Source organism: Ctenopharyngodon idella, chromosome 6, assembly GCF_019924925.1.
Source record: "Ctenopharyngodon idella isolate HZGC_01 chromosome 6, HZGC01, whole genome shotgun sequence".
NCBI classification, from domain to species: Eukaryota; Metazoa; Chordata; class Actinopteri; order Cypriniformes; family Xenocyprididae; genus Ctenopharyngodon; species Ctenopharyngodon idella.
In genome coordinates, this window is record NC_067225.1 from 17,405,747 (window position 1) to 17,418,201 (window position 12,455).

The following is a 12,455-nucleotide window of genomic DNA, read 5'->3' on the forward strand; positions in this document are numbered from 1 at the left end:
TATGATTATATTTATTATACTTATCTTATATAATTATACATTTTTAATTGCTATTTTTATAATTAAATAATTATATTTGTTTTTTATTTTATAAATAATTTCACTATAAACATTTTTTTAAAGGGTTAGTTCTCCCAAAAATGAAAATAATGTCATTAATTACTCACCCTCATGCCGTTCCACACCCGTAAGACCTTCGTTCATCTTCGGAACACAAAAAAACAAAAATATCTTTTTGTTGAAATCCGATGGCTCAGTGAGGCCTGCATAGCCAGCAATGACATTTCCTTCATGAAGCTTTGGAGCATTATGAATCAGCGTGTCGACTCATGATTCGGATCGCGTGTCAAACCGCCAAACTGCTGAAATCACGTGACTTTGGTGCTCCGAACCGCTGATTCGACACGCTGATTCATAACGCTCCGAAGCTTCATGAAGCACTGTTTTGAAATCGGCCATCACTATTTAAGTCGTTATTTTGTTTTTTTTTGGCGCACCAAAAATATTCTCATCGCTTTATAAAATTAATATTGAACCACTGTACTCACATGAACTGATTTAAATATGTTTTTAGTACATGAATGGATCTTGAGAGAGGAAATGTCATTGCTGGCTATGCAGGCCTCACTGAGCCATCGGATTTCAACAAAAATATCTTAATTTGCGTTCCAAAGATTAACAAAGGTCTTACGGGTGTGGAAAGGCATGAGGGTGAGTAATAAATGACATTATTTTCATTTTTGGCTGAACTAACCCTTTAAGTTGTAAATAAAACAAAGATTATTGGAGTATGTTTTATAAGAAAATACAATTTCAGTTTTTCTACTTTAAAATTTCACATTAAATTCAGTGTGTTACTTGCTATTTCTTTGTAATTAATTGTAAAATTTACTAGCGATTTCTGGGTGAAATCTGTTTTTACACCATTTTTTTTTTTAGTGTGGAGACAAAATTATCCATATGAATTCTTGTGAAAGTTATAATTCTTGTTATTCCATCTTGTCCTTCACTCTAATGGTAAAACACTGTAAGACAATTACTAAATTATCTAATCTAAATTAACAAAATGTAAAATATCGGGCAGAAACCTCGTATCTCCATATTTCGTCATATTTTCGTTTTTCCATAAATCATTACTATTGGCTACCCTTTACGTCTGTCTTCATATTTAACCTATGAAACGTATCAAAACAAGCTTGTGACTAAACCTCGTAACTCCATCCTCAAACTGTCAGTCAAACCTCATAACTGACCCCTCCTCTATCTTGAATGAAGTCTCTACTTGTTTGCAATATAAAGGTAAATAAAGATCTGGTTCTTTGAATAAGTACAGCGTTCTTTAATCAAGAAACACTATAAATATAAAGGTTAATGTTTTATGTATTTGAGGAGCAGGGAAGTGTCTTAGTCTGGAATTTGTCGCCGAGTCATAGCCAATTCTGTCTTAAATAGATTGTGCATAGCACTTCATCTTTTATAACATGAGATTTTGGCCAAATGACAGAAAAAGCTGAGTGCTATTGGGGGGCCCAAAAATATATTTTGCCAATATGAGGTAAATCCGGCCCTGGTCCTGATCCAAACTAGCTTTTGACGTAACCACAGGCAATTTAAAAACAACAACAGTAAAGAAACCTATCATGTTATTCATCCATGTGTTTGGAAATCTGAGTGTCTTGTAACACATGCTCTGCTTGGGTGGTGTAACGGGAAGAAAACATGTGACATGAAAGTATGGCACGTCCTGATCTATTCACCAGAATGAGGACACACATAATACACCCTTGACACCAAAGCAAATTGAATGTGCTTCCTCAGTCTCATTTAGCCAGATATGGTTTTGAATGCAATAATTACTCAAAGAACAGAAATGGGTATTTAGGTTTTTAAATTCAAACTCATTGTTTGCTCATTGCTAGCCCACTGTGCTTTTGGGCTTAATGAAAATTGATGAAGAGAAATTGAGCTATAGTGGTCCAGTGACCAGCATGTTTGTGTATAAGATAAAGAAAACTTAACACACAGCCAGGGGAATGCATATATTAGCCTCAGGGGTTAGAAAATCCCATGTGAGAGCCAGAGAGCTGGTGTATAATGGATGCACCCTGTCTGTCACGTGTCACAACATACTGGATGTGAACTGTCAGAGCTGCTTCTCACTGTTACTGAACACAAAGTCCTGAGCCCTTCACACCTTAAGAGATTGGCACTGGGTGAAAATGTTAGAGTTTTACTGAATTATAATTAAAATAAATGAGGTTTGTATAATAAGCAATGCAACTACCAAATAGATGTAAATGAAAATGAAAATGAAAATAATGTCATTTATTATCGAATCCGAATCATGATTCGGATCGCGTGTCAAACCGCCAAACTGCTGAATTCAGGTGACTTTGGCGCTCCGAACCGCTGATTCGACATGCTGATTGATATCGCTCCGAAGCTTCCTGAAGCAGTGTTTTGAAATCGGCCATCACTATATAAGTCGTTATTTTGTTTTTTTTGGTGCACAAAAAATATTCTCGTCGCTTTATAATATTAATATTGAACCACTGTACTCACATGAACTGATTTAAATATGTTTTTAGTAAATTAATGGATCTTGAGAGAGGAAATGTCATTGCTCCCTATGTAGGCCTCACAGAGCCATCGGAATTCAACAAAAATATCTTAATTTGTGTTCCGAAGATTAACAAAGGTCTTACGGGTGTGGAACGACATGAGGGTGAGTAATAAATGACATTATTTTCATTTTTGGGTGAACTAACCCTTTAAGCACCAAATCAGCATATTAGAATGATTTCTGAAAGATCATGTGAATGAAGACTGGAGTAACGGAGTGAAAATTCAGTTTTGCCATCACAGGAATAAATTAAATTTTAAAATGTATTAAAATAGAAAATGGTTATTGTAAATTGTAATAATATGTCATGATATTACTGTTGTGACTGTATTTTTGATCAAATAAATGCAGCCTTGGTGAGTATAAGAGACTGCTAACACTTGTTAATATGACATTAGTTAATATGAACTAACCATGAGGCATGAGCAAAACATTTGTTACTGTATTTGTTAATCTTTGTTAACGTTAGTTAATAAAAAATACAGCAGTTCATTGTTTGTTCGTGTTCACAGTGGATTAACTAATGTTAACTCTTGATTTTAATAATGCATTAGTAAATATTAAAATCAAAGGGTTAGTTCACCCAAAAATGAAAATTATGTAATTTATTACTCACCCTCATGTCATTCCACACCCGTTCGTTCATCTTTGGAACACAAATTAAGATATTTTTCATAAAATCCGATGGCTCAGTGAGGCCTCCAATGCCAGCAAGATAAAACATTCAAATGCCCAGAAAGCTACTAAAGACATATTTAAAACAGTTCATGTGACTACAGTGGTTCAACCTCAATGTTATAAAGCGACGAGAATACTTTTTGTGCACCAAAAATAACAAAATAGTGACTTTATTCAACAATATCTAGTGATGGGCGATTTCAAAACACTGCTTCATGAAGTTTGAAGCTTTGTGACTTTTTTGTTTCGATTCAGTGGTTCAGAGCGCGTATCAAACTGCCAAAGTCACGTTAACTATTGAAGTTTCAAAACACTCGTTTACTGAAATCATGTGATTTTGGCGCTCTAAACCACTGATTCGAAACAAATGATTCGTAAAGCTTCGAAGCTTCATGAAGCATTGTTTTAAAATCGCCCATCACTATATATTAATATGGATAAAGTCACTATTTTGTTATTTTTGGCGCACAAAAAGTATTCTCGTCGCTTTATAATATTAAGGTAGAACCACTGTAGTCACATGAACTGTTTTAAATATGTTTTTAGTAGCTTTATATTTAAAAAGGGAGTGTTATAGCTGGTGATGCAAGCCTTACTGAGCCATTGGATTTTATCAAAAATATCTTAATTTGTGTTCCGAAGATGAATAAAGGTCTTACAGGTGTAGAACGACATGAGGGTGAGTAATTAATGACAGAAATTTCATTTTTGTCTGAACTAACCCTTTAAAATAAAGTGTCACCATAAATGCTGTATAAGTGCAGTTCATTATTATTTCATGTTAACTAATGTAGGTAACTAATGTTAACTAAACCTTATTGTAAAGCATTACAGAGACTTCTTTCAAAAACACTATTCGCTAAAACACGCTATTCTAACAAAAAAGCAGTAAATTCAAGAGGGAAACTATGGTGATTTAGCCTTCTGAGTTGGCCTACAAATTGATGTCATGACTGAACAGCTCTATTAAACTTTGCATTAACTTTACGTTAAAGTGATTAATATCCAGACTGTAATTGGTTTAACAGTGGTAGACATGGTAGACTGAAAAATGTCTTTCTTTGCCCTATTTACCCTTAGCTTAAATAGTTGATTTACCAGACCTTATATATTGAGATTTCTTTAGCACATGTTTGAATTATGATTAAATCCTATGAATCTTATGTCATTGGCCACATGGGTTGAGAATGCCAGTGATGCAGAGGTTGATTGAAGGAGCAATGCATATCATCCATAGATTAAGACATGGGATACCAGTAGTGGAGATGGATTTCAGAAATATCTTTTAGTGTGAGATTCATATCAGCCCTCAAAAACCTACATGAAATATCAAATGATGCTTTGTATAAACATTTAAATGGACCTTTTTTCAGGTCTGTTAATCGACAGACTAATATGGGTGCCACGCCGCTGTACCTGGCCTGCCAGGAGGGGCATCTGCATGTGGTGGAGTATCTGGTGAGAGACTGTGGAGCTGACGTGCATCTAAGAGCCCAAGATGGCATGACGCCTCTGCATGCTGCAGCTCACATGGGCCACCATGCACTGGTGGTATGGCTGGTGGGTTATAAATTTACCTACACACGTACTTGTATGATTTGGTATCATGTTGTAGTAGAGATCTACTACAGGTTTACAAGTGTACAATACTTGTTTGGTTTATTGCAGGCGTCCTTCACAGACGTCAGCCTGTCTAGTCAAGATAATGAAGGGGCGACTGTTTTACACTTTGCTGCCAGTGGGGGGCATCATCGCATCTTGGAGAGGTTGTTACAGATGGGATCAAAGGTCAAGAGAGATTACTGGGGTGGCACTCCTCTACATGATGCAGCAGAGAATGGGGAGATAGAGGTGGGTTTAAATTAGGATGCGAGTCTGTTGTGTGGTTTGATGTTAATTACACATTTTAAGTCATAATTACAATTTTGCTCTGTATTAATCATTTTTAATTGTTAAATTATTAATTATAATACTTTTCCAGTGCTGTCGAATCCTCCTGGGTCACCAGATCAGTCCAAAGGAAAGAGACATAGATGGATTCACGGCTGCTGATCTGGCTGAATACAACGGCCACTTTGAGTGTGCCAGATACCTTCGTTCTGTGGAGAGAAATGTAAGGGTTATTTCTTACTTCTGTGAATCATTGTTTCAAATGTCTTTCTAAATCTGCATAATGCACACATGAGACACTGGCATTATTTGAAATTTCATGCAGCTCATGTCTTGATTGTGAAATACTGAAATCAGTGATGTATGACATAAATGAGTTATACATATAACATACACCGATCAGGCATAATGTTATGACCACCTTCCTAATATTGTGTTGGTCCCTCTTTTGCTGCCAAAACAGCAATGACCCGTCGAGGCATGGACTCAGCTAGACCCCTGAAGGTGTGCTGTGGTATCTGGCACCAAAATGTTAGCAGCAGATGCCTTTAGTCAGTGCTTTTTGAAGTCAAAGTCAGAATAATTTCTACTTAAACTATTAAAATTGACCTAGGTCAAATGCAGGAGAGTGTTAACCCTCTGATGCATTAACTCTTTCCCCGCCAGTGTTTTTGAAAAAAGTTGCCATCCACCGCCAGAGAATATTTTGTTGTATGAATATCTAAACATGCACTACATAAAAATAAAGAACAAAAAGCAAAAAAAAAAAAAAAAAACGTTTTATTCTAGATTCAAGCATTCTTATTTTATTAACACTTGAATGTAGGTAAGTTTCATAAAAAAAAGCAACATTTTGAGCAAAAAAGCTCAAACACTACATCTGGATCATATTCAGTATGATTATCAGAGCACAGATGCAGTAGTTCGCTTCCATCAAAGCTTCACAGTCCTATACCACTTCCTGGATTAGCATTTCCCTCGGTAATATTAGGCACGCCCCTGAGTGTATAACGGAATATTCTGTGTTTGGCAGGGAAGTGTTTTCTCATAAATAACAGAAAATTCTGTGTTTGGTGGGGAAAGAGTTAATTATCAAATGACACAAAAACATTTGTTGAATATCTTTTTATTTAAAAAAAAAATATATAATAATTATCAGTGTTTATTTATTTGATATTTAATTGAAATTACTTATTTTTAAATTATATTTTGAGTGTTACAGATCTGTCACCTTGCATTCAAGGTGTAATGTAAGTCAATGGCAATCTGTAGATAATATAAAAAAAATTACAATTTAAACCATTAAGCTATGATGTAGCTTGTTATTTTAAATATGGAAAAGGAAGTTTTCAATGTATACAGGTGCTGGTCATATAATTAGAATATTGTGAAAAAGTTCATTTTTTTATTGTAAATTATTTGAAAAAATGAAACTTTCATATATTCTAGATTCCCTACATGTAAAGTAAAACATTTCAAAAGTTTTTTTTTTTTTAAATTTGTTGATTAGAGCGTACAGCTAATGAAAGTCCAAAATCCAGTATCTCAAAATATTAGAATATTTACATTTGAGTTTCATTAAATGACCATCCCTACAGTATAAATTCCGGGTATCTTTTGTTCTTTGAAACCACACTAATGGGGAAGACTGCTGACTTGGCAATGGTCCAGGAGACAATCATTGACACCCTCCACAAAGAGAGTAAGTCACAGAAGGTCATTACTGAATGGGGTGGCTGTTTACAGAGTGATGTATCAAAGCATATTAAATGCAAAGTTGACTGGAAGGAAGAAATTGGGTAGGCAAAGGTGCACAAGCAACAGGGATGACCGCAAGCTTGAGAATACTGTCAAGTAAAGCCGATTCAAACACTTGGGAGAGCTTCACAATGAGTAGAATGAAGCCGGAGTCAGCGCATCAAGAGTCACCACACTCAGACATCTTCAGGAAAAGGACTACCAAGCCACTTCTGAACCAGAGACAACGTCAGAAGCATCTTACCTGGGCTAAGGAGAAAAAGAACTGGACAGTGAACAGTGGTCGAAAGTCCTCTTTTCAGATAAAAGTAAATTTTGCATTTCATGTTGAAATCATGGTCCCAGAGTCTGAAGGAAGACTGGAGAGGCACAGAATCCAAGCTGCTTGAAGTCTAGTGTGAAGTTTCTGAAGTCAATAATGATTTGGGGGGGCCGTGACGTCTGCTGGTGTTGGTCCATTGTGTTTTATCAAGTGCAGAGTCAATGCAGCCATCTTCCAGGAGATTTTGGAGCACTTTATGCTTCCATCTGCTGACAAGCTTTATGGAGATGCTGATTTCCTTTTCCAGCAGGACTTTAGCACCTGCCCACAGTGCAAAAACCACTTCCAAGTTGGTTTGCTGACCATGATATTACTGAGCTTTATTGGCCAGCCAATATGCCTGACCTGAATCTATGGGATATTTTCAAGAGAAAGATGAGAAACAGTCGATCCAACAATATACAGATGATCTGAAGGCTCAATAGTGCCTCAGCAGTGCCACAGGCTGATCACTTCCATGCCACACTTCACTGATGCAGTAATTTGTGCTAGGAGCAAGTCATTTGCTGTAATATGTGCTGCCGACCAAGTATTGAGTGCACAAAAGAACATACTTTAAAGAACTTGAACTTTTCTGTTTTGCAAATCCATTTTTTGATTGATCTTAGGAAATATTCTAATATTTTGAAACACTGGATTTTGGATTTTCATGAGCTGTACGCTCTAATCATCAAAATTAAAAAAAAAACTTTTGAAATGTTTTACTTTACATGTAGGGAATCTAGAACATATGAAAGTTTCATTTTTAAAAATAAGTTATAATAAAAAAACGAACTTTTTGATGATATTCTAATTATATGACCAGCACCTGTATAGTGTACATTACAGTGGATACATTTTCAGTTATATACAATAAAAAATGTATATAAAAATACATTAATAATTGCACAATGAAAATGTAACTTAGATCCTATTCTCCTGAAAAGTTTTTACCTGACTTCATTTGTTGGAACAAACGTAGAGATTGTGGATATCATGCATCAGAGGGTTAAAGATCTTTCATGAAGTGTCACATAGACAAACTCTGAAAGCAAAAGCATAATTCACTGATATTAATTTCTTGCCTTGAAGGGTCAGTTTGTTGTTTTTCATCCAGATTTCATGATCGATTTGTTTTGACTGACATGCCCTTTCACATCAAGAGCTTCTGTGAAAATCAGGCCAGTAACTTTTGAGGTGTCATATAGCGCCCACTTTCTAAGAAGAGGCTTTTGTGTGCAGTGTTACCTCAATGGCCTTTCAGCCTTCTTGTTTCTCGTGGTAAATAAGATGCTGCTCAATTTAAGTCATCAATTTTTCAAGGATGAACATGGTAGTGCTGTTGGGGCGGGCACAACGACTGAACCATATCGGGAAAGAAATTAATTCCACATTTTGAGCACAACGTTGATGGATCAGTCTATGGGGTATTCTGCTGTTCTGGTGATTTACTGTACTGTATCTCACAACTATGCATTCTTTCTTTTCTGGTTTGAAGATGTCCATCTGCGTTAATGGGCGGTAGAAATAGCAGCTGTTTTTGCTGTTCCCATTTAAGTTTTTGTCTTGGATTTCCTCCAACATACCTTGCTTAGCTGATAAAACACGTTTAACGAGCTAATACTGAATGTTTGAGCTAAAATCCATATGAACAAATTTTAGAGGAGCTAAATATTAATTTTCGTAAAGTAAAAATTGTATAGGGTATCGGCCATAAATTTATGTTATGCAAACCTCTATGGATTATATTGGTTACTCAGCTGTTGAATTGTAAGAATATTACTGACAAATTTATGACAATACAAGCTGATTTCCATGGAGGATTTGCTAGTTGAACCTACAAATAAAACTATTTTTTCCCCCCAGTTTTCCAAGTTCGACTGGAACCATGAAGCAAGTTCTTGATTATAAATGTGAATGTTTCATATGAATTGTATTTAAAAAACAAAAAAAACAAAGCCAGATCTAGGGCTTGAAGCCATGTAATGTGAACAGGTTAAAACCAATGAACGCCAATTAAGAATTCAATTAAGTTTCATTAAATTTGAGGCACCATATCTGAGATTTCACTGAATTAATGACATGGTCTCCAATCACCTTGCTCACACTCTTCCATAGATCTAATGCAGTAATATGAGCTTCCTGTCAACATGGACATGAATAAATCAGCAATTCATTGCTCCTATATCGATGTGAGGCTCGGGGCGCCACTAGACGTCAAAAATTAAGTCGTCCTGTCCCAACAATAGAGATCTAATTAGTGAAGGGAGGCTGTTGAAGCATCAGTCTCTCTACGTGCTGGGGGTGTATCAGTTACCTTCTCACCAGCAGCCTAGCTCAGGTAGAGGGCCGGGGGCTGAGCTGGTTATGGGATCCACGGGGTTTGGTTTCAGGGTTTTTACCATTCTAATGCTTGGAAAGAGATACTTGATCTATCAAATCAGTTAGAGAACAGGATGTTTGTTGGCTTCAAATGTGTCTCTGATTGTTTATCTTTTTTCCTTTAACACTACTTCCACTGTAATCAAGTGTAACACATCTGTTCAGTAGTAATGACTTGGGAAAAAAAGTATTTTAGAAGACATAATTTTTGGAAAATAAAAATGAAACTTATATACAGTATAATTTAATATATACTACCATTGAAAAGCTAAGAGTAAGATTTTTAAATGGAATTAATACTTTTATTCAGCAAGGACATATTAAATTGATCAAAAGTGACAGTAAAGATATAACTATTCACCAAAGAATACTGAATAAAATGTATCATGGTTTCCACAAATATAATAAGCAGTACAACCATTTTCAACGTTGATAATAATAAGAATTGGTGGTAAGAATTTACAACAAGGTTTCATTAGTTAACATTAGTTAACTACTTCAGTTAACATTAGTTAACTTCTTTAGTTAACATGAACTAAGAATGAACAATACTTCAGCAGCATTTATTAATTTTAGTTCATGTTAATTTCAACATTTACTAATACTTTACAAATACAAAGTTGTATTTGATAACATTAGGTAATGCACTGTGAACTAACATGAACAAACAATGAATGACTGTATTTTATTAACTAACATTAACAAAGATGTACAAATACAGTAACAAATGTATTGCTCATTGTTAGTTCATGTTAGTCAACTAATGTTAACTAATGAGACCTTATTGTAAAATGTTCCCGAAATGTTTCTTAAAGGGATAGTTCACCCAAAAATTTGCTGTTAATTTACTCACCCTCAGGCCATCCAAGATGTACAGTACTGTGCAAAAGTTTTAGGCACATTAGTATTTTCACCAAAAAAATGGTTTTAAGCCAGTTATTTACATCTTTTGCTGCAGTGTGTCAGTAGGAAATATCATTTTCCATTTCCAAACATGCCATTAATTGTAATAATCCAGTGAGATTTTTGTATGCACAAAGGAGTCTGACAACAGCCAGTGCTCCACACTGAGATCTGATCTCACCATCATCAAACCCTCTGTGATTATAAGAAACAGAAAAAACTGAGACAGACTAAATCCAGAAGAACTGTGGCAACGTCTCCAAGATGCTTGAAGAAACCTCCCTGCAAAGCTACCTGAAAAACTATGCACAAGTGAACCTAAGACAAAAGCTGTTTTAAATGCAAAGGGTAGTCACACAAAATATTGATTTGATTTAGTTAAAGCTGCAGTCTGTAAGTTTTGCCTCTTTGTCGCCATCTCTGTTTGAAACCTGCAATTGCAGTTATTTGCGGAATTATCATCTTTACGTGGGTTGTGCATCGGCACGGCTTCTCAGCGCGGATAAATCTGATGTTTGCTGTAAGTCACCACATCATTGTGAATTCTGTACTTCGGAATCACAGATTCTATGTCTTGGAAGTACGACCAAAATAAGAATTTTCACTGGAAAATGTCCTCTGAACAAGTAAGTAACAAATCTGCCACTTTTGTTCTTACCAGCTGAGGAAAAAAAGCATTACAATAAATCGCGCTGCCAATGGTGATTATCCAACGATCGCTTAGCTCGGATCACGTCAAACCATGCAAATTATTATTATTGTTATACTTTGTTCTCAAATTGTTAATGTTAACCACATCAGCATTGCGTGACTATGTGTATTTGGTTACCTGTAGATTTCAATTTCTGTAGCCACTCCACAGTCCGAAGTCTTTTGCTTTTGACTACAGGTGAATCTCCAGTTGTCACTGATGATTGTCATTTGGACCTTTCTGGATTACAATATGCCATCAAAATGATAAGTTTAATTGTTGTAGTTGCTGTGAGAAAAGGCGGTAAATGATCCGCCACCGGCAGCATCCTCCACATGCGATATAGCCTACTAGCTAGGACTCGTTCTTTATGTAAACAGATGTGACACAACGCAAAGACGAACAGCTGCATGCTGGAATTTCCCGTGGCAACCCACCAGTATCACCCGAATTATAAAACATTATTACAAGCTTACCGTTGTGAATCGGGCTAAGGTAAGAAGATAGTTTTGAACACTGGCTGGTTGTGCATTTGCTCAAAAATTGATTTTTGGATCATTTTTAACCAAAAAACCTTACGGACTGCAGCTTTAATAGTTTAGTTTAGTTTATTTATTTATAAAGCACATTTAAAAACAACAGGTGTTGAAACCAAAATGCAGTACAACAAATATAAAACAAACTTAAAACATACATAATCAAGAAAACCAAAAGGACAAATGAAAAAATGTACACCCTCAAGCAGAATTTAAACATAAAGAATAAAATATGGGTCTTCAAAGAGGATTTAAACAAAGAAATAGAAGGGGAAGATCTTATGTAGAGGGGAAGGCTGTTCCAGAGCCTAGGAGCTGCCACAGCAAAAGCCCAGTCACCTTTAGTTTTGTGAACGAGGGACTGAGAGGAGAAATTGACTAGATGACCAAAGAGATCTAGATGTATTATGTGGGATGAGAAGATTGCAAATTTACTGGGGAGCACAACCATGTAAAGCTTTAAAAACAAATAGCAGAATCTTAAAATGGAACATGGAACATGGAACTTGACCGGTAGCCAGTGTAGAGAGGCGAGTACTGGGGTAATGTGTTAATAATCTGGCTGCCGCATTTTGCACCAATTGCAATTATTCCAGAGATGATTTAGGCAAACCCAGATAGAGTGAATTGCAGTAATCCAATCTTGAAGTTACAAAAGCATGAATTATACTTTGAAGGTCCTTCATGGAAAGC

At 35.8% G+C, this 12,455-nt stretch overlaps 1 protein-coding gene across 1 annotated transcript in view; it reads left to right on the plus strand.

The window, feature by feature from the left end:
• The window catches only part of espnla (espin like a), a 30,716-nt gene that overhangs the window by 6,443 nt on the left and 11,818 nt on the right, over positions 1–12,455 (plus strand). The window contains exons 3-5 of the mRNA XM_051896816.1: positions 4,675–4,861; positions 4,970–5,152; positions 5,283–5,414. Of these exons, the coding sequence (XP_051752776.1) occupies positions 4,675–4,861; positions 4,970–5,152; positions 5,283–5,414 (502 nt within the window). The remainder of the gene's footprint in view (positions 1–4,674; positions 4,862–4,969; positions 5,153–5,282; positions 5,415–12,455) is intronic.